This window comes from Psittacula echo (assembly GCF_963264785.1).
Source record: "Psittacula echo genome assembly, chromosome: 9".
NCBI lineage: Eukaryota > Metazoa > Chordata > Aves > Psittaciformes > Psittacidae > Psittacula > Psittacula echo.
The window spans coordinates 6,284,753-6,307,350 of NC_137745.1; the positions used below are offsets into that span (position 1 = coordinate 6,284,753).

The 22,598-nt window shown below is 43.7% G+C and overlaps 1 protein-coding gene across 3 annotated transcripts in view; it reads right to left on the minus strand.

Moving 5' to 3' along the window:
* Window positions 1-392: 392 nt before the first annotated feature.
* Window positions 393-22,598, minus strand: part of FGD3 (FYVE, RhoGEF and PH domain containing 3) — a 50,663-nt gene continuing 28,457 nt past the window's right edge. For 2 of the 3 annotated variants that reach the window (XM_080625679.1, XM_080625677.1), the window contains 4 exons: window positions 13,942-14,064; window positions 12,355-12,507; window positions 9,796-9,936; window positions 393-1,784 (listed from right to left, as the gene is read on the minus strand). In XM_080625679.1, coding sequence (XP_080481805.1) covers window positions 1,560-1,784; window positions 9,796-9,936; window positions 12,355-12,507; window positions 13,942-14,064 — 642 coding nt within the window. In that variant the 3' untranslated portion in view covers window positions 393-1,559. The remainder of the gene's footprint in view (window positions 1,785-9,795; window positions 9,937-12,354; window positions 12,508-13,941; window positions 14,065-22,598) is intronic. The other variant, XM_080625678.1, reaches the window with a different exon arrangement.

A 22,598-nucleotide genomic window follows, 5' to 3' on the forward strand; every position in this document is an offset into this window, starting at 1 on the left:
TGCTGAAAATAACTCCTTTTCATGAACTATATGGTAAAAATTACTCTGCAAGAAACCCCTTTCATGGCAACTGATTAGTGGGGTGCAGACAGGAGGAGGGGGAAGACGTGAGCCTCAGTAGCTGATTAAATACATGGCTTCTCATTTTCAGCATCATGGACTTCAGGTATAGTATTTATGACACCAATGTAAAAAAACCCAACAAACCCCAAACAAGGGAAAACCCAAATTCTTTTCCACAGGTAATAAAAGCACTCGCTGGTGCAGATCACCAACTTTCAACACTCCTAACAAACTCTATCTGTATGGAATAGCTCTTTGCTCCTACCCATATGACAACACGTAGAAGGCTGAAGAGGAAACAAAAGTTAAACCAAACCATTTAAAAATACAGTACTGTGACGGATTTTATTTCATTTTTCTCAGTACTACATGCTTACTATCACTATGAACAGACATGCCTTTTTTTTTCTTTTTTCTTTCTTTAAACCTATATTAAATGTTGGCCTAAAGCTTGCTGTGCCTTGGAAATCTGGCTCAGGAGTTAACTGAATGAATTTTTATTTAAATAGATAAGCACTTATGTTTGAAAATGAGACAAATACAGGTGAACAGGAAAATTAAATTACAAATTCAGTTCATACAAATATCTCTTATTCTACGCACTAAATTGTGTTACGCTGAGATCTTAAAAAATTCTTAAAATACTTATGAAACATTATTTACAAATTATATAAATAAATCCTAGGTCACTTTTAAATTAACCAATACAACAAAAAAGTCACCTTTTTGTACTGCGTGTACTAAAAATGTTCTTGTTTATTGATCGTAACCCAGTTTGCAGTATAAAATGTTTGATCACTTACATCAAAATGGGTTCAAATAGAAGGAAGGAAGGTATTGGTTTCAAAAGAAAACAAAACAATATTATAAATGCTTAAAATCAATGAGTCTTCTTAATGTTCTTTTCTGCACAGTCTGCAGTCATTTTTAGAAGTCCCTTCTACAGTATTTGTCTTGTGAACAGGTCATCTCAAAATAGCAGAGACATAGTTTTAGCAAAGGGAAAATACTCAGTACATTGCTCACACTTCACAAAGACCTTTCACAAGGAGGAAGAGGACAAAGAATGGAATGTCAGTGGCCAGCACAAGCCTTTACAACATTTAACTTAAAAGGCAGCATTTATAGAACTAATCACAGACTATACACATCCTGCACTAAACAGCAATCAAAAAGACTGGAAAATATACAATTAGGAAAACAAGAGACCAACGGTTTTCCATTACCTTTGATAAAATTAATGCTTTTCTCTTTTGTCTTTCGTTTTAAAACCAGCATCTACACCACCACCAACTACAACTACTTTTTTCTTTAACATAATATATGCCAGATAATTACCACATGTGAAAAATGTACAATAAAAGGAGAGAAACCACTGAATTTCCTATGCAGACACACGAAAATATAAAGCCATACAGATTCCAAAGTGCCATGAATACTAAATTCAAGTGATGATGGTTTATAGCATGTAGGAAAGAAACTAAATGAAACTTGCTCTATGGGTTGCTGAGCCCTTCAGCTGTACCTTCAGTTTCCCCTTTGGCCGCTTTGGTGAGAATTTCCATCCATTTCATCTGCAGTTCTTCATCTTCCGCACTGAAATATAGAGTTTGCTGGGACTGGCAAAGCTTAAAGATATGCTTTACTTCAAACTTCTCACCAGAACCTGGTAAACTGACTTCATATCCAGGCAGAGGAATAGGACGTGGGCTCCGTCCATCCTAAAGAAGAGAACAAATGTAAAAACTCAGCAACAAACAGTACTTGAAACGGGAGGAGCGGAGGCCTGCTGTGGAGGAATGAAAGATTCCCTCCCAGTGGGATTAAAGAAGAGCCTATTTTGAACGTTCCAAGCTCGCTCTGCAGTAGTACAGTGTGGCTGGAGATGCGTTACACCACACTGGGGGCATGGTCACCAGGCACAGCCTCAGGCGCAGCAGCTACACCACAGCTCCCCCGGCACCGGAGCATCCCAGGGTGTGCCGCCAGCTGACACACCGCCCCCCCCGCCCCGTGCCAGCGCCTGCAGAGCCAGCCCGCACACACCTCAACCAGCACAAGAATGCAGTTCCAGAGCCATGTACAGTCAGCTCCCCAGGCAGGACTGTAGCACACAACACAGAGAAGAGGCTATACTGACTGCTTACCTTCGAACAACAAAAGGCAAAGAGTTACTGGTGCTGTATTCTTATTTAACAAGTTTCTGTTCACAGCAAGAATATAGATCCAGCAGTGGCATCACTGGGGCTTTTCATCATATAATTTCACAGACAACTAATGCACGCTGTCTTTTACAAAAAAAACCCTTTGCATTAGGTATAGGCAACTGGATCCTGCTGAGAATAGGTCAGCATGGTCTCTTTTGAACTTCAAGGGACATTTGTAGGATTGGTTAAAAGGAGACAAGCAGAGTCAGGCACTGAGAGACATAAATACAACCACCAGGGAAGAGACTGAAATAAAGGAAAATTTCAGCTTTTAAATAAGTTGGTGAATCTTCTCAAGAAGGTCTGGGGTTAATAATACTGCTTTTCAGAGCTGTCAGGGGAGTTGGAGCTCAGATTCTTGAACATCCCTTCAAGGCCAAATTAACTCAAAGACCTAAGGAGCGATACAGGTATCCAACAGTCAGATCCTGAGCATCAACCAACTCTTCTAAGCTCTCAGGAAAGGTGTACTTCAGCAAGGCAAGACTATGCCATCACCAAGCAACTAATTTCAACTGATGCCAGCAAAGCACTTTCAAAGGTGGGTCCCCAAACTGAGGTATAAACCACACAAGCATCAATATCTGTAAGAAGCTGTTGCCTCTTGTAGCAGCTACCAAAGTTAACAAGGTATCCCACAAAGAAGTGGCAAAGTTGTTCTTTTGTCACCCCTTATGGAATGCAGATGACTTGGTAAATCTGGAAGGGGACCACGGCTCTGAGAACAATGGCAAACAAAAAAAGAAAAACTTCTTTTTTCTAACCCTCAGACTGAAGGAATTTAAGTTTCAGAACTGCCCCCATCAGTGCAAACACACACATTAACCACAGGGTAAAAACTACACAGTAAAAAATGTGTCTAAACATTTTATTAAATAAATACAGGCTTCCTTCTTGCTGTTATGCAAAAATGCCAGATCCCACCTCTTAAAGACCAAACACTATTCAAGGAGATTCACTGCAGCTTTAGGTCAAACACTGAAGAATTCAGTTCCTATTTGAGCGTAAGCAGTTGTCTTACAAGCAGCATACAATCTCTAGATCCTGACACCACAGCCATCAGTATGAACAGAGAGGTCTGCACATGCGGGGGTTCAAACAGACCTGCATACGTGGCAGTGCTAAAGCAAAGAAGCATGGGACTCATGAATACAAAATGCACAAGAGCACATGCAAGCTCAACCATGCCTGCTTCACTGAACTTGGTTTAGGAAAACAGGCACTACAACTTGCCACATGTAAAGCTGGAGGTTGTCCATGACAATGGAAAATGATTATCGTTTGTAGCCAAGAAGTGCAGTGTAAGAGCAAATTGATGTTTGAACTGTACAGGTTACACCTACCCAACATGTGCAGACACAGGCAAATTAAGCAGCCTGCCTTTGGTCTTGCTTCCTCCCTTTTCTTAATATGATGCCTTTGCGACTTTCTGTGTACCTGCCTGATCCAAAAGGAATGGATTTCAATTATCTCCGCACAGCTGCGCTACTGACAGATAAAGGCGAAGCACAGCCCCACATCACACACTCAAACCAGATCTCAGCACCATGAGCATCTTGGATTCCCTCTATTCCACTGAGCCCTTTCCCTCCTACCTGGAGGCCAGCAAATACAGTGGTTATTCTGCACGCACAAGGAATTCAGGACCTACACGGAGCACTTCAGTAGGATTTACAGGCCTTACAGAGAGACAAATTTCACATTCCGGTTTAAGAGCGTACTGGATTTGGCTGGTTTAATTGTGGTGTTTTGTTACTTTTTTTTTATATTTGCGCATGCAATATACTAAGGTTGCATGGTATCAGTATCCTGTGAAACCAAACCCCCCAGTCCTGAGGAGAGCTTTGCTTTAGCGTTGATTTCATTCCTTTTCCTGAGATAGTGAGTGACATATAAAAATCTACTGGATGTGTAACACTGTCAGTAATCACAAGCATTGTGCACTCATCATGACTCTAAGCAGTGTCATATAATGGGTTATTTATCTAGATAATCACAGCAGCATTTATTTATTGCTCTATAATAGCCATTACAACACATACAGAGGCAGCTCTATTTCATGCCCCCCCTCCATACAGACATGCCTCCTGCACTGCACAACTCTCTGCAGCATATGAGCTCCCTTACACAACTACACTGAACCCACTGATGGACCATCTTCCCCTCCTACTTTTGAGAAGGCTTAGAAAATCCCTGTTTTTTCTATCCAAATTCCACTCTCTACTCCCTTACGATCTAATTCCAACTTCAGACATACATGACACAATGTTCACCTTAGAAAAGATATTTTGGAAGGTCACTAGTCCCTAGCCTGACATCAAATTCACTGAACAGACCATGTCATTGTTCCCAACGACTGGAAAAAGGGAAATATAACCTCGATTTTCAAGAAGGGGAAAATGGATGTCCCAGGGAATTACAGACCAGTCAGTCTCACCACTGTGCCTGGCAAAATCTTGGACCAGATTCTCCTGGAAGGCATGCTAAGGCACATGAAAAACAAGGAGGTGGTTGGTGACAGCCAGCGTGGCTTCACGAAGGGGAAATCCTGCCTGACCAGTCTGGTGGCCTTCTATGATGGGGCTACGGAACTGATGGACAGGGGCAGAGCAGTTGATGTCATCTACCTGGACTTGTGCAAAGCATTCGACACTGTCCCACACGACAACCTTGTCTCTAAATTGGAGAGACATCAATTTGATGGGTGGACCACTTGGTGGATAAAGAACTGGCTGGATGGCTGCACGCAAAGAGTTGTGGTCAATGGCTCAATGTCTGGCTGGAGACCAGTAATGAGTGGTGTCCCTCAGGGATCGGTGTTGGGACCGGTCTTGTTCAACATCTTTGTCGGTGACATGGACAGTGGGATTGAGTGCGCCCTCAGCAAGTTTGCCAATGACACCAAGCTGTGTGGTTCGGTTGATACGCTGGAGAGAAGGGATGCCATCCAGAGGGACCTTGACACGCTTGTGAAGTGGGCTGATGCCAACCTTATGAAGTTTAACCATGCCAAGTGCAAGGTCCTACACTTGGGTTGGAGCAATCCCAGGCACGGCTACAGGTTGGGCAGAGAAGAGATTCAGAGCAGCCCTGCAGAGAAGGACTTGGGGGTGTTGGTCAATGAGAAAATGAACATGAGCCGGCTTCAGTGTGCGCTCTCAGCCCAGAAAGCAACCGTATCCTGGGCTGCATCAAGAGGAGCGTGAGCAGCAGGTAGAAGGAGGTGATCCTGCCCCTCTACTCTGCTCTTGTGAGACCTCACTTGGAGCATTGTGTGCAGTTCTGGTGTCCTCAACATAAAAAGGACATGGAACTGTTGGAACAAGTCCAGAGGAGGCCATGAGGATGATCAGGGGACTGGAGCACCTCCCATGTGAAGACAGGCTGAGAAAGTTGGGGCTGTTCAGCCTGGAGAAGAGAAGGCTGCGTGGAGACCTCATAGCAGCCTTCCAGTATCTGAAGGGGGCCTACAAGGATGCTGGGGAGGGACTCTTCATCAGGGACTGTAGTGACAGGACAAGGGGTAACGGGTTCAAACTTGAAGAGGGGAAGTTTAGATTGGATATAAGGAAGAAATTCTTTACTGAGAGGGTGGTGAGGCACTGGAATGGGTTGCCCAGGGAAGTTGTGAATGCTCCATTCTTGGCGGTGTTCAAGGCCAGGTTGGACAAAGCCTTGGGTGGCATGGTGTGAGGTGTCCCTGCCCATGGCAGGGGGGCTGGAACTGGATGATCTTGAGGTCCTTTCCAACCCTATTCTATGATTCTATGAAAAACCACTGGATTTAACAATTAACAGTGAGGAACCATCAAATTAACAGCACCACGATGGAGAGCCAGATTTCACTAGTGGTTAGGAGGGCACCAGCGATGCTAAAGACAGGCAGGCTTCCGAGATAGCTCAAGGGGAAGCTTTTGGCACCCTTTGGGCAGCAGACCCTCACAAGGCCAGCAGTGCCTAGCTATCAGAAACTCCACAGGTGTAGTTTACCTGGATTCTGATAATAGCAAAATCATGTGCGAGCAACCTGGTCTAGTGCAAGGTGTCCCTGCTCATGGCAGGGGGTTGGAACTGGTTGAGCTTTAAGGTCCAGCCTGAACCTGTCTGTGATTTTGTGATACAATTGTGTGCCAAGATGCAAAGCTCTGCAGGACCCTGAAAAAGGCAAGGCTGAGTTTTGTGCAGGGCCAATGAAAGCTTCACATGAACAGGGTCAACAGACAAGCCCAAAAAACACTTCTCTAAAACTCTGACCTCAACTTCAAACTCAGATACTCCTGTATTTTCTAGGAGTAAATCACATTTCCATGATTAACAAAAGATTTTTCTTCAGAAAGCACAGTTTTCTCTTGGATCCAACCTGGTGACTATTACATACACTAACTCTCACTAGTACAGATTCACTCTCCGTATTTCTCAAAAATTAACTTCGTTTCTAGCTATCTGGGACTCCCTAATTCTTCATTCCTCCATCAGGTGTAGGTTAATGCAGAGCTGTGGTGGTAGCTGCACATTTTACAAGGCCAATGGGGGCAGAAGCTCCAGGTTCTTTCCCAGGCTCTTTCCAGAGCTCTTGGAAAGACAGACCAGTGTCTATAACAACCCTGATCATTAAGCTTGAGGTGGTCTTTGCTTATAAGCAAACTTCTATAATTCTACTCCAACATTTAAAAACCAGCTGCATAAGCTCTGTTCAGTCTGAGGACAGATAAAAATGGTACGATTTCCGTATCTAAATAAGCTGTGAATTTTATCCTTATTGCCTTATGCAAGACTTACTTAAACTGTGAACATTCAGCAGATTAATTAATTCTGCTGGAACAAGGATCTAAAGCAAAAGAGCAGTTTTCTTGCTATTTTAAAGCCTGTGAGTTGTATTTCCATCTGCACATCTTCGGTGTAAGGGCTGGGAGTGCAGAGGACAAATGCTGTCAGGGCTTTTACTGCGTCAGAAGCTCCAGATTCACTTTGGTTTACTCCTTCCTCCCAGGAAGCAGCTATTCTTTCTGTTGTTTTAAAAAGCAATCCCCCAACTTCCCAGCTCCTGCAGCCATGCTTCACTTGGCCTGTGTTTGAAGACCTTTAATACCATTTTTGGCAATGTTATTCCCAAGAAGCCCCTCTTCTTTAGGCACTGAAACTTTTATGCTTATTTGCAGGCCTGAAGAGGTTTGTGAGACGCTTATAGGTGGTTTTACAAAATAAAACAATGCCTGGGTAAGTAACATTCAAGCACGTGAGTGTTTCCCACTGACTGCAGACACTCAGCCACCAGGAAAGAAGCTCTAGAAGAGATTTTTCTCGGAATTCTAGTGCATACTCTGTAAACATTAACTTGGGTTAATTATTAACTTGTGTTAATACCAAAGAATGCGATTTGCTTTGTAATTTTTTCCTTCAGGTGGATGCAAATGGAAGAAAGTAAACAAGTGGGAATGGTAAGCCCTTAAAGAAGGGGTTCATTTTTGTTCCTTATAGTCTCAGCCTGCAACTGTTGATTCCTGAGACTAAATCTTGGCTTAGTTATTGATAAATCAACCTTGTCCTGTATGCTTTTTTCCCTGCTTTATTGGAAGATTTATCTCACACCTAAAATAGTTGAGGACACTACCCACTAAATTTGACTGTCATAAAATTAACAATCAGCGTCAAAGGCATCCTTTCTCCCTAAAAAATAGCATCTTACTAATAATATCAGCAGAGGCTTAAGATCAAATTTGGCAGGACATGGAGCAAAGAACATAGTATCTGAAGCACAGAAGCTCCTACAGCTTCCAACCCTGACTTTTCACAACTGTCAGGAGGGGTCTGGAGAACTGAGCATCATTCTGCTGTGCATTAAATGCAGCTGATGTATATCCCATGGGGTTATAATTTGTACTGTCCTGCAACAATTGATTGGGCACTAGGAGAAATTATCTTCCTAGGTCAAACCATGTAAGAGACATTTTTTCCTCTCAGTTCCTCCTTCTAGTCATCTCTCAGATGACATACATTGCTCCTGAGTGAGGAAGGCCAAAAACTTAGACTTCTTCCCTCTAGTCCCACTCATCTTCCTCAAGCTTGCCTCTGTGTGAGACACTCTGGCTTGATTTGTATGGGATATAGGGCTTGTGCTGGTCTGCTGCTGAGACACAGCTTTCACATCACTTGAAAAGTTTTCCAGTGAAGCCATTCTCTTTGCTTTTTTTTTTAAAGCTTTTTTTCCTTTCTCCAGACTCTGACTCCAGAGAGATCTGAAGATTGGATTTGCTGTATTCATCTCAGTGCTTTGTCTGAAGCCGTTTGCTTCTTCAACTGGTAATTTCAGTCATGCATCTCCTGTTTAGTAGGAAAGAAGCCAGGCGGCCCATTGCCCGCGGGATGAATTGGAAGCTCACTCAGTGTGGGGTGCGAATCCCAGACAAAGCCAAGTGAGCTGTGTCTGGAGCTCCACATTTAAGCTTAGAGACTCTTCAAGCACTATGCATAAAACATCACACATGCTTATTTAAAAGCAGAGGTGTTCTTGCTGACAAGCAGCAAAACTAGCACACTTTTAAAGATGTGTTCTTCTTGCTGAACATTTGCTACAGGGTAAGCTTTACTCTGAATACCTGTATAAAATAATGAGTAATATTTAGTTCCCAGACTGTTCCTTGCTACAGCCATTCAAACTGATGCTAATAAAAAATAAACCCTTCACATCATGACATGCAGCAGATTAGGCTTAATTCAGACCCACTTCTTCCTCCATCCCACCCAGGAGATGAAACAAAGCTCTATATAAAAGTGTCAAACACCAAATATAAGATTGGGTATGGGAAATCTCATTTCAGCGTTGTCATTCTTTACCTTCAGCACTAAGGAAGCATGACTGATATTTCTATTTTGGATAGTCTATCTTGCATATAGATATTCCTATCCCTTGACTTTCATCACACGCAAATGCTAGTTAGTTTCAACAACACACTTTAAAAAAACCGAACCCACTTATTACAGTGATTATTTCAAGTAAAGATAAAATTCCATGATGCTCTGACAAGGAGCTTTACCAAATACAGTCCATTTTTGAGGCCAAACAACATCTACATTTCCAGGAAATCTTCCACCCTCTCAAACTTGAGCTAGGTTTAAAAAACCAGAAAAGCCTGAACCAGCAATTGCAATATTCAGACTGCTTTGCAGCTCTATACATCTTACCAGGAAGGGCTTTCCCTAATAAAATCTTTGAACACAACTGTCAGAAACCCCTAAAATGCCCCAAAACACAACCACATTAACCTTATTTTGTCCTTTTTGGTTAAAAACTTGAGAAGAAAAGCAATGAGCTTAAACATTTGCTCATACCATATCAGCAGTAACTGCAGATCGCAAATATTTGAAATCTCTGAGGCTTTGCGCTATATATTCAGAATACCAAGTTCATATGTGTTGTTGAAACCAAGCCAAACCCTTTGACCTATTTCCCAGCTTGACATATTTAAACTTGATGCTTTTTTCTTGTTTTCCTTTTGGTCTGTGTTATCCAGGAATGCCATTTTACCTGACTACTCCCTTGCAGGTACAGAACAAGAGGTTCAGTCTTGGGGATGGTCACCCACATTTTGTACCAAGTCTTCCCTTTTTCAAGGAACTGGAGGTAGCTGCTGAAGAGGCTGTTTTCAGCTGCCAAGATGCTTTGCTTCTGGAGGAAAGAGAAAAAAAAGAAAGAAAAAAAGAGAAGAGAGCTGTTTGTTTCCATTGATCCTTACGTGGGCAAAATGCTTCAAGAATTTAGTATAAAGCATACTTAATTTAAGTTGTTCAGAGTCAAATACTACTGTAGGGCAAATGCTGGATAGCACAAAAATGAATACAAGCTTAATCATTATTATATACTACCAAGAAACTGCACGATTCCATGTAATAGAGGCAGATGCTGAACTAATGTTCCCAGCGGACATGAAGCCAAATTCCACCTCCACCAAGTACATGGAGAATGGTGATAAAGATGATGCAGCTACTTTCTTGATTAGCAAAGTAGGCTGGGGGATGAATTCATATTAATGCAAAAGGTGTATTAACAGACACTGTTGTGCCTGGATGCAGAGAGACAGGAGCCAAATCAGAGCACTAGTGCAAAGAAAGATTGAAAGAGATTTTTGTCTTCTGACAAGAAGAAAAACAAACTTCCTGCTCACATTAGACCTTGCACAGACATCTCCTGGGGATTCCTAGCATCTGATAATAACATCTGTAAAGTGGCAATCTCCTCAGCTGCCATTAAGCTTGTTAAGAAAGTTTAATGTAAATAGGAGGGAAAGGAAAAGTCCGGCTCTGATCTTTCTTTTTTATACACCCACTTTCTTGCATTTTATCTGCTCCTTTGAAGATTGAGCAGAAGGCTAGAAGCCTGAGCGTATGACAGCAAAACTACTCTCTTCCTTGGGTTTTTACAACATTTTGCTATAATCTGCTTTCTAGAGTCAAGCCACGGGTCATATTTCCCTGGTCTGCTTTTTGGGTTTTCAGGTTAACAGCGCTCTTGGCTGGGTTAGCAGCAGGTTTTCTCTTTTCAGGCAAACAGCTCTGTTGAAACAGTGCTATAAAGTTTATCATGAGATATCATAGACTATATATAGTATGAGCATATTAAGTGCTCATCATCTATAGGCATTGCTTATGAATCTGTATATAATGCAGTATATATCTGAAGTTTTTAATACATCTAGAATCTTGTCAGTGCTCTGCAGACACGGCAGTTAAGGAAAGGGCAATGTGCATTTGTAACTCTACCCCACTTGGTATTCCTGAGGTTCTGGATGTGTTTGGGTACAAAGCACCTGAGCAGCAGGATTCGCTCTGGTGTACTTTTACCTACATAGGTATATTTAGTAGCCTGGAAAGAAATATGACATGCTGGGAAGCAGTGGGGCAGGGTCTAAGAAGACTATTCGAGAAAGCATTTACAACAGGAGCTCTGGATATGCACTGGCAGGTTTCCATTTCCTGCTCAGTCTAGCTATATTCCATGTAGTTTGGTTCTGCTAAGGAATATAACAGGTCTAGGAGCAGTGTAATGGCTCTGAGGGATGGCTTCCAGAAAGATGTTCTTCAAGATAAGATGTTTTTCACTATGGGCTGCGACTGTTTCTCAGTTCTCCATGCAGTGCTCAAAGCAGGATGGTGCACGTCACCATATCAGAAGGAATGATGGTTTGCAATGAAGTTTAGTTCTCAGCGTGTCAGTGTCACTTTCAGGAACCCAATGTCCCTGCAGGGTGCACTTCCAATTGAGACAAATGTCCTCTTTTATACACGCAGTGACTTCTGGCTGTATTTCACAGGTAAAATAAAAACCTTTTTCTCAAGGTGTCCCATGAAAAGCACGGCGTGTAATGGTACTCACAGCTCTGCTGTAGTCTAAAACGGGCACTGGTAAGAGAAGGTTCAGTTGTTGTGGGTGAGGATAAAACAAAGCAGTTTGCCAATATGTTTCTGTTCTTGTACAAAATAAGGGTAGGATGTGCTGCTACCATGGTGTAAAGCTTGGTGACATCTGTGGCAATTGTGAAGCAGTAGTTCACATATTATATAATTTGTGGAAGTCACATCTTGCAGGAAAAAGTCCGCATTATAGCACGTTTGAGAAAGTTTCAGCAAATCCTGATGGTCTTTCAGAAGGATGCCAAGCTTTTACATAATTGGCAAAATTCATTTCAATGAGATTCTGACAGGATGCGAAATAAGGAGTGCAAAAGTATCTTCTAGATGGAGTTAAAAGTGAAAAAAACAAGCCTTATTTTGCCAGCAGTTACTGAGCACAACTCAGGATTTGAAATGCACCATAAGAAAAAAAAAAAGCCAGAAGTTTTTCCTCTAATTTTTTTCACTTTGAAAGCTGAAGCTCAGCTGCAGTACCTGTCTGCAGCCCCCTGTAATCAGCATCCTCTGATGAACGCTTGCCATTCGCAGACAGCAGTCGGGCTGTGTCACATTCAATGTAAGTTAGAGACTAAAGGGTCAAATACCATGGTGGGGGAAGAAAGATAATCAAACAACTTTATTTCAAACAAGACTCAAGCAGCTGGCACACCATAAGTTTCTTAGCTGAATTCTGTACCTCTGCAGCTAGTCTTTTCTTGTGTTCTCCCACGGCTTCCACTCCAGGGCTGCAAGGGCTTGCTGGTAACTGCAGAAAACACTCTTTACACACTCGATTATGACGGTTGTTATCTGCAAGTGATTTAAACTCAGAACATTTTGCGCAGATCACCTGTATCAGAAAGATGGTGCTCTATTATGAATCATTAAAACACAAAGAAAGTGACTTGCAGAACAGTTGTCATTAAAGTAAAATCCAGAAAACTAATGTAAGCATAAGAGAGACCAATTGAATACTTACTTTATTTACCGCCATTAATAATTAATGGTTTTGTGATCCCATGCTGCATACCAATATATCTAATTAAAGAAAACACATGCCTTTTGGGAACTACTTTATGATTAACATCATGCAGGTTTGTTTTTCTTTTCTTATAAGCCTTCACGAGTCCAAAAGAGCTTAGGTTGACAAAGGAATTAGTGCTTTTTAATGCCAATCATCCAATGGTCTAGGAAGGACTGATTCTGAGAGTAAAGGTGTCTGACACTTCGCAAATTAACTTCTTTAATTTGAATGCCATTGCCACATCAGTAAACATGGCACAACCAACCACTGTTTAACAGCAGATTATTAATAATGCAATTCTTGTTATATTTCTGGCCACAACGGAAGCTAGTATTTGCAATGCAACATTGTAAACCTCCATAAACGTATTTCATGATTTTAGTAATCATTAATAAAAACAAACTGAGAAGGTTGAAAATCCCAACCCCAGTGCAAAAAGTGCCTCCTCCACAGTAATTTTATTCCAATTGCTGGAACTGAGGTTTCTTTAAAGATCTTAATTACACACTTAGGTGTCTCTCTTCAGCTGAAAATTTTTCTGCAGTTCAAATGAATAATGGTATTTAATGGTATTTAACGGTATTCTGTACTAGTAACATTAGAAACACTGAACTGTACAACTGAAGTCACAGTAGGCAGGTTTCAAGTCATATTTGCAGAAATCAATCTCATTTTGGCTGTGGTGATTTGCAGAGAAAACCCCCCATGAATTAAGCTGTCAGCGAATGGCACTGGGGAAGGGTGGCCAAGTACCTTCAGCAACCTGGCTTTGAAACTCCAGGACTGGTTTTTTTATGACTTTTCAAGCAGGACAAAACAACTTTGGCACAAGCAATTCTTGACAACTCTGCTTCAGGGGAAGAGGAACCCATCTATCTTTAATATTGGATGTTCACTGTTCATCCTAGAAAGAGCTGCTTTATGAAGTAAGGCTGTCAGGCGGCCATTCTGTTTTTGCACACGAAATATAGGGGACAGCTCCCTCCCCAGACACATGCACATCCCCAGGAAAGGCACTACCTTTCCTTTTATCTACCGAGGCACTGTATTTGCCTTTAAACCAGCACAGGCTATGCCCTTTGCCCCAGAGTTTTACTTTTTTTTCCCCCTGATTCCAGGGAGTAAAGCAAGTGGAAAGATCTGTCAATGACCTGCCACGAACCAGAACATCTTGTAGTTCCTGCACTGGAAAATATTAACAAATCTCTTCAACGGTCTCAGCAGAAGAATCTAAAGAGCTTAGCGCATCCTGATACTTACTGCCCCACACTGCTTACAGTGGTGCCGCCTTTTAGTGATGGAGTTGAAGCTTTCACTGCAGCTCTTGCAAGCCTGTTTCTCCTTGTCTCGCTTGGATTTGGAAGATTTCCTACAGGAATCACTCTGAAATGGAAAGTACAATTCTGTGACTATTTTCTTTTCCTTTTAAAGATTGCAAATCAACTCACAGAGCTCTCCTACTGACCAGGAGCCCTGTGGGTTTCACACCTTTCTAGGAAAGAATTCCCATCAACTCTGCCGATGGTGTGCAATGGGTGGATGGCCCAGACACTGGGTGGTTCTGGGGTGGCATTGAGTGATCTCAGGTTGCTAAAGCCAACTCCTCACGTCCCTCTCTGCCTGCCTGTGCCCTTCCTGCCACTGAGTGACTTTATCTCACCACCCTCTGGTAAGGAGGAAGAGGAACTGGCAACCTGATCTGGTTGAAGATATCCCTGCTTATTGCAGGGGCGTTGGACTAGATGAGCTTTGAAGGTCCCTTCTAACCCAACCTATTCTGTGATTCTACGTGGGCTTCTCAGGAGCAGCTTTCCTTCCAGCACTCACCTGTTCTGCCTCCCCCCACTGCAACATGACTTGGTTAAGCAAGGTAAATGCTGTTGACCTAGTGAGTGTGTTATACTCGTCTGTTCATGGGGAGGAAATGTGAAGATTTTGGGGGAAATGGCTTGACTGAAGAAGTGAATGGTGCTGACAGTGGATTTCTGCACCACCCAACTTCAAATGCTGAAATTAGGAGTTTCTTTAGGCTCTCTCCCAGCCCATGATGAAATATAAAGCTACCCAGGACAACAGGGACACCCATACCAGGGACCTACTATCAACTCCTCTGGCCAGCAGACACTTTCTATCATCTGTCTAGATGGCCAAGCAAGTTCAGCCTCTTCAGCTAAGCACTTAAGCTAGTACACAAAGTCACTCAGAGAATCACACAGTGTTTTGGGTTGCAAGGGAACTCACCCAGTTCCAACCCCTTGCCACAAGCAGGGACATCTTCCACTAGAGCAGGTTGCTCCAAGCCTCTGTGTCCAACCTGGCCTTGAACACTGCCAGGGATGGGGCAGCCACAGCTTCTCTGGGCACCCTGTGCCAGCGCCTCAGCACCCTCACAGGGAAGAGCTTCTGCCTAAGAGCTCATCTCAGTCTCCCCTCTGGCAGGTTAAAGCCATTCCCCTTGTCCTGTCCCTACAGGCCCTTGTCCAAAGCCCCTCTCCAGGTTTCCTGTAGCTTCTTTAGGTACTGGAGCTGCTCTAAGGTCTCCCCTTAAGGAGCCTTCGCTTCTCCAGGCTGAACCAGCCCAGCTCTCTCAGCCTGGCTCCAGAGCACAGAGGTGCAATTAAACTCAATTGTACAATTTTCTGATAAACTGAAGACCATGAACTTCACAATGTGCAGTTCACAAAAATAGTTTCACAGAAAACTTCAAGCAGATTTCCTGTTTTTTTCTCTTTGTTAAATAAATAAATGTCATTCCTCCTTCCTAGTCAGGATGGCTGTGTGCAAGGGAACAGGAAGCCCAGGGCACCCCCAGCCCAGCAGTGTCTGCTTGGAGACACATGCCCCAAGGATGTGGCTGCATCATGTTCTCCTGGCACAACTCCTTCATGAGAAGAGGTTTGGTAACTTCATTTTTGCTTGCTTGGCATGCTCATTTAACACTACTGGGAGAAGAAACATTTCTCTAAGTCAAAAGAGAAGAGAAGATCAACCAGGTGAGGACAGGCCCTTTGTTACACAGATTCTGGACTCCTTGACAACCCTCCCTTCCCTTTAAAGTACTAGCACATACTAAGTCACAGCTTAAATCCACTTGAGAGAGAACAATTCACTCAACAAATTTCCCCTTCTTCAAAGCTTTTCTTTAACACAGGATGTGGGCATGTGGGGGTGTGAGGAAAGGCAGCAACAGTTAAACTGAGCAGAGGTTGGTGGCACCAGCATTAGGGAAATCTCGCTACTCACTCTAAACTCTCACCTCAGTGGTTACAACTAACCTGCAGAAGTCATTAAAACAGGTTTTCAGGCCAATTAAGAAAAATAAAATATCACTTTTAAAAGCTGACACCTCAATCCCATCTTTCAGCCTCCCTGGGTACAGAGGAAAGCTCACTGTTTTTCAGCAGAGCTGCTGAAAGCACCCTGGCTTGTAATGGCAATACACACCAAACCCACACTAATTACTTCTGATTGGATTGGCTTTTTTAATGTTCATTATCTTTTCTATAGCTGCAATAGCAATGTTTCAAACTTGTATACAAGTACATAGGATACACTGGAATCCAGCCTGGGAAAGCACAGCCAGATGGATTTGTTCATTCAGGAAAATCACCACAGCCGCATACACACACTAACTGCTCAGCAAACCAGAATTCCTGCAAATCTGAGCCTTCCCCCCACAAAAGCAGAGTGCAGAATTTCACTTTTCTTGTCAAGAACCAGATGTAACCAGTCCCACCGGAATTACACCAATCAAACAATGCCTCAGATGAATCACCTGCACAAATGTTCCTCTCAGGATCTATCAGACTCCTCCAAAGCAGGCATGTAATTAAGGCAATTTGAAAAGCTTTTACTGATCAGCAGCAACCTACAGAGTAACTTTGTTATTTATATCACATATATAGGCTAAAGTCAGCCATTTCTCACTCTGATTTTTATACTAATGCTATTAATTGTTTTAGAGCACTGATTTGCCTTCTACTGGCTAGGGATGGGTTCCTCTTCACTTCTTAGGTCACAGCATTTCCTCACTGGTCAATCTATTTTTTCTCTCCTTACTAGAATTTGCATATAGCACAACAAGTCATTTGATTCTGATGGTAACATCATCACTAGTCTTACTGGCATGGCAAGGGAGTAAATCAAGGCACCATTTAGCCTTGTGAGATGTAGCTGGAAGATGATGCTGGTAAATGCTCAACAAAACCAGTTTTTTGCTTTCAATTGATACCTACATGTGCCTGCACAGCAAAAATACTGAAGTTCCTCTAACATGAACTGAATGTACTGCTTCATGTAGAAATTGGTTAATTTTTTGTACTTCAACAGGAATATCCATCATCACCCACATACATGTTTACATAACATAGGTAAGACTCCAGTTGAACACTTCCTTTAATGGATCTCGTATTTGACTTCATCCTCAATGTGCAACAGCCTAGACAGTGTTCCCTAGCAGAAATACACAACCCATATACTTAACAAAGGAAAGATAGCAGAAAGTGTATTATATTGGCCAAGATTTGTTATAGTTACACACGAGCTTTTCTTTCAGAGCATTGTATTTTAACTTGTGCTGTAGCATACAATAAGCATTTAATACTAACTTCATTAATCAAAAAAGCCCCTGTATAAAGAGGCCTTTAGCATTTGATGAATACCAGAAACGTTTCATAACATTTCTCAACATTATGAGAATACAGTGAGAACACAAGAGTTTGAAACATTGCTATTGCAGCTGTAGAAAAGATAATAAAAATTAAAACATATTTTCTTTATGACTTGGCAAATTCCAATGAGCAATTACATAAGAATGACTTACTCAGTATTATAATATTTAACTGTTGACACTGGGAAAGAATTAAGCAGTCCTTAGCTTTCCATCCTTGTGAAGCTATGGGACCCTGCTGCATGGGCAGCCTCCTAATCCCACTCAGCAGTGGCTCAGGTTGACCTTGCCACATACTCTACCTGTCACCATCTGAAAAGAGAGGCTTTTGTAGAAAACAAGGGCATGCATTGTCATTTACAAACCTTGTTCATCAAAGATAAATATAAGTCACTAGGCATCTGTGTCCTTTATTACACAAGCTACAGTATTTACTGTTGATGTATATTAAGAGGGAAGTACAAAGCTGCCCTATTTTCAACTATCTTAATACTAATCCACTTGAATAATTGTCATATTTCTCATCTTTCTTCCTGTACCCAGCTGTGTTTTGAACCTGGTGAACCTGACACAAAAAAACCCTCTTGCATAAAATCAAGTTCAGAGGCAGGATCTAAAATAACTTCTTTCAGACTGGGTTGTTTCGACCACTATTGTGCTCTTACCTTACAGCTGCATTTAACTCTCTAAATCTTGACAGTTTCCTCCAACTTTAAAATTTTGGTGGAAGAAGAGTATACACCTCAATGAGAGGTACCACTCCTACCTAGACCTAAGTGACTGCAAGGTGAAGACCTGTGGTGGCCTGCTCAATGAACCACTGCAGCCTTCATTTGCTTCTGAAAAGCGGGGAGGAAACACCAAAGGGCTGGAAGAAAAAGCAAGAAAACCAGTGGGCTCAGGAGACTGTTGTTCTGTGGTTTATGACTTGCTTTATATTTCATCTTGTCTGGGACAGGAAGTAGAAATGAGGCCTCGATGCTGTACATGCAATATAGACACACAGAGACATTTCTATAGGCAGATGCATGAGAAACAAAGGCATTTCAAATATTTTTCTTCTCATTATGCTTATGCTGCTGTGTAGTTTCCATTTACAAATTACATATTTGGAGACACCTGCAACAGGGCAGAAAATCACCAGATGCTTCTGGAAATCACAGAACCATAGAATGGTTTGTGTTGGAAGGGACCTCACCCAGTTCCAACCCTCTGCCACGGGCAGGGACACCTTCCACTAGAGCAGCTTGCTCCAAGCCCCTGTGTCCAACCTGGCCTTGAACACTGCCAGGGATGGGGCAGCCACAGCTTCTCTGGGCACCCTGTGCCAGCGCCTCAGCACCCTCACAGGGAAGAGCTTCTGCCTAAGAGCTCATCTCAGTCTCCCCTCTGGCAGGTTAAAGCCATTCCCCTTGTACTGTCCCTACAGGCTCTTGTCCAAAGCCCCTCTCCAGGTTTCCTGTAGCCTCTTTAGGCACTGGAGCTGCTCTAACATCTCCTCTTCACAAAGCAGAGGGGCAGGATCCCCTCTCTGAGCTGCTGCTCATGCTCTGGGGGTGCAGCCCAGCACACGGGGTGGTTCTGGGCTCAAGTGCACACTGAAGCTGGGTCATGGGGAGCTTCTTGTCAATCAACACCTCCAAGTCCTCCTCAGGGCTGCTCTCAGCAGCATGTGTTTGTGCTTGAGACTGCCCTGAGCTAAGGGCAGGACCTTGCACTTGGCCTTGTTGAACTCCATGAGGTTTGCATGGTGCCACCTCTTCAGCCTGTCCAGGTGTCTCTGGATCCCATCACTTCCCTCCTGTGTGTTAACCGCACCACACAGCTTGGTGTCATTGGCAAACTTGCTGAGGGTGCTCGATGCCACTGTCAATGTTGCCAACAAAGGTGTTGAACAGCACCGGTCCCTATACCAGCCCCTGAGAAACTCCATTCATCACTGATCTCCACTTGGACATCGAGCTGATGATAACAGCCCTTTCAGTGTGACCACTCTAAGGGGAACAGAGGGCCCTATATGCCTGCCTGATCAGACTCACTGCTGCCTTCCTGGAGTCCGAATGAGGGACGTCACCAGAAAACTCACTCATCTGGTACAGCCCTGTGGCTACTATCCTTTATTAGTCTTCCAGGTGAGCAATGAAGAAATCTCTTCAAGATGCCTGAGAAGACTCAAGAAAGACTTCAGGGCACTGGGGGGTGACTGGTTCAGGATTCGGGAGCCCAAGTAGTGTTCTTGTCCCTCCTGCCAGTCACAAACAATGATAATGGTTACATCAGAAAAGTCACATTTATTAGTTCCTGGCTCTGTGACTGGTGTCAGCACCAGAATTTGGGGGTTTTTGACCATGGGTCAGTTTACGCAGCACTAGGCCTGCCAGCAGCAGATGGGCTATGCCTGTCCTAAAAGGGGAAAAGGATTCTAGCCCAAGAGCTAGCAGGGCTCATAGAGAGGGCTTTAAACTAGGTTTGAAGGGGAAGGGGATAACACCAGGCTCTCTAGAAATGAGCCATGGGGTAATGTGCCACTGCTGGAGTCCAGATGTAAAGGGCAACTTAAATGCATTTATGCCAAAGCCCGCAGCATGGACAACAAACAGAAGGAACTGGAAGCCATTGTGCTTCCAGGGAAATCATGACATAATCACCATCACAGAAACGTGGTGGGATGTTTCACATGATTGGAGTGCTGCAGTGGATGGCTACAGGATCTTCGGAAGGGACAGACAAGGAAAGAGAGGTGGTGGGGTTGCGTTGTATGGTAGGGACTGCATCGACTGCCTTGAACTCAGTGTTGTGAGCGAGAAGGCTGAATGTTTGTGGGTGAAGATCGGGGGAAGGCCAACCAAGCTGGTATCCTGGTAGGAGTCTGTTATAGACCACCCAGGCAGGATGAAGCTATGGATGAAGCGTTCTTCAAACACCTGGGAGAAGTTTCACCATTGCTTGCCCTTGTTCTCGTGGGGACTTCAACCTACCAGATGTCTGCTGGAAGTATAACACAGCAGAGAAGAAACACTCCAGGAGGTTCTTGGAGAGTGTGGAAGACAAATTCCTGACCGAGCTGGTAGTGAGCCAACTGGGGGAGATGCCTGGCTAGGTTTGCTGTTGGCAAACAGGGAAGGACTGGTGGGTGAAGTGATGGCTGGGGCCATCTTGGGCAAAGTATCATGAAACGGCTGAATTTTCAATCCTTGGAGAAATCTGGAAGAAGGTCAGCAAAATCTCCACCTTACACTTCTGGAGGGCTGACTTCGGCCTGTTTAGGATGTTGGTTCGCAGAATTCCTTCAAAAACATTACTGAAAGACAAACGGGTCCAGGAAGGCTGGACACTCTTCAAGAATGAAATCCTTAAAGGCACAGGAGTGGGCAGTACCCCTGTGCTGAAAATCAAACTGGTGGGAAAGACCAGCGGGGCTGAACAGCGAAATAGTGCTGGAACTTAGGAAAAGAGAGTTTATTGCCTGTGGAAGAAGGGATTGTTAACCCATGAAAAGTATAAAGATGTTGTTAGGTTATGTAGACAGAAAGTTAAGAAGGCAAAGGCACAGATGGAACTAAATCTGGCCACTGCCATAAAAGATAATAAAAAGTATTTTTTCAAATATATTAGCAACAACAGGAGGGTCAAGGAAAACCTCCATCCTCTGCTGGATTCTAGGGAAAACCTAGTGACTGAGGATGAGGAAAAGGCTGAGGTACATAACACTGCCTTTATCTCAGTCTTTAATAGTCACACCAGCCATCTCCAAGGTACTCAGTACCCTGATTTGGATGGCAGAGATGGGGAGCTGGCTGAAGTCCCCATAATTGAGGAAGAAATGGTTAACAACCTCCTGCTCCACTTAGATATGCACAAGTCTATGGGACCTAATGGGTTCCACCCAAGAGTGCTGAAGGAGCTGGCAGAGGAGCTTTCTAAGCCACCCTCAGTCACCTATCAGCCATCCTGGTCTAGTGCGCAGGTCCCAGAATATCTCCTGCTATGATAAGGTGACCTGCATGGTTGACGAGGGAAAGGCTATAAACATTCTGTATTTGGATTTAAGCGTCCGACACTGTCTCACACAGTTTGCTCCTGGACAAATGGAGGACATTGCCTATGGCCTGGACAGGAGGATTCTTCGCTGGATTGGAAACTGGCAGGATGGCCAAGCCCAAAGAGTGGTGGTGAATGGCAGCACATCTAGTTGGTGACCGGTCACTAGTGGTGTCCCTCAGGGCTCAGTGTTAGGGCCAGTGTTGTTTAATATCTTCACTGATGATCTGGATGAGAGGATCAAGGGCACCCTCTGTATATTTGGAGACGACACCAAGTTGGGTGGGAGTGTTGATCTGCTCGAGGGTAGGACGCTCTGCAGAGGGACATGGACAGGCTGAACCCATGAGATGTCATCAATGGGATGATGTTCAACAAGGTAAAGTGCTGGGCCCTGCACTTGAGCCACAACAACCCTCTGTAACACTCCAGGCTTGGGAAGGGTGGCTGGAAACTGCTCATGGAAAAGGAGCTGGGGATGCTGATTGATGGAGCTGAACAGGAGCAGCTTGTGCCCAGGTAGCCAAGAAGCCACCAGCATCCTGGCCTGTATCAGCACCAGTGTGGCAGCAGGGTCACGGCAGTGATTGTGCCCCCGCACTGGGCACTGCTGAGGCCGCACCTTGAACCCTGTGTCCAGTTCTGGGCCCCTCACTACAAGAGACACATTGAGGTGCTGGAGTGAGTCCAGAGAAGGGCAATGGAGCTGGTGAAGGTTCTGGAGAATAAGTATGATGATGAATGGCTGAAGGACCTGGAGGGGTTTAGTTCAGGTTGTTTAGAAGAAAGGGCTCAAGGGGACCTTATCACTCTCCACAACTACCTGACAGGAGGTTGTAGTTAGGTGGGGTCAGTCTCTTCTCCAAAGGAACAATGGACAGGACAGGAGAAAATGGCCTTAAGCTGTGCCAGGGAAGGTTTAGACGGGAGATTAGGAACAATTTCTTCACCAAAATGGTGATCAGGCATTGGAACAGGCTGCCCAAGAAAGTGTTACTTTCCTTGGAAGTGTTCATAACCCGTGTAGATGAGGCCCTCAGTGATATGATTTAGTGGTGGTCTTGGCAGTCCTGGGGTAACGGCTGGACTTGATGATCTTAAAGGTCTTTTCCAACCTGGTTGATTCTATGATTCTACCAAGCCAATTCCTTATCCACCGAGTGGTCCTTTTGTTAAATCCGTGCCTCTCCAGTTTAGAGACAAGGAT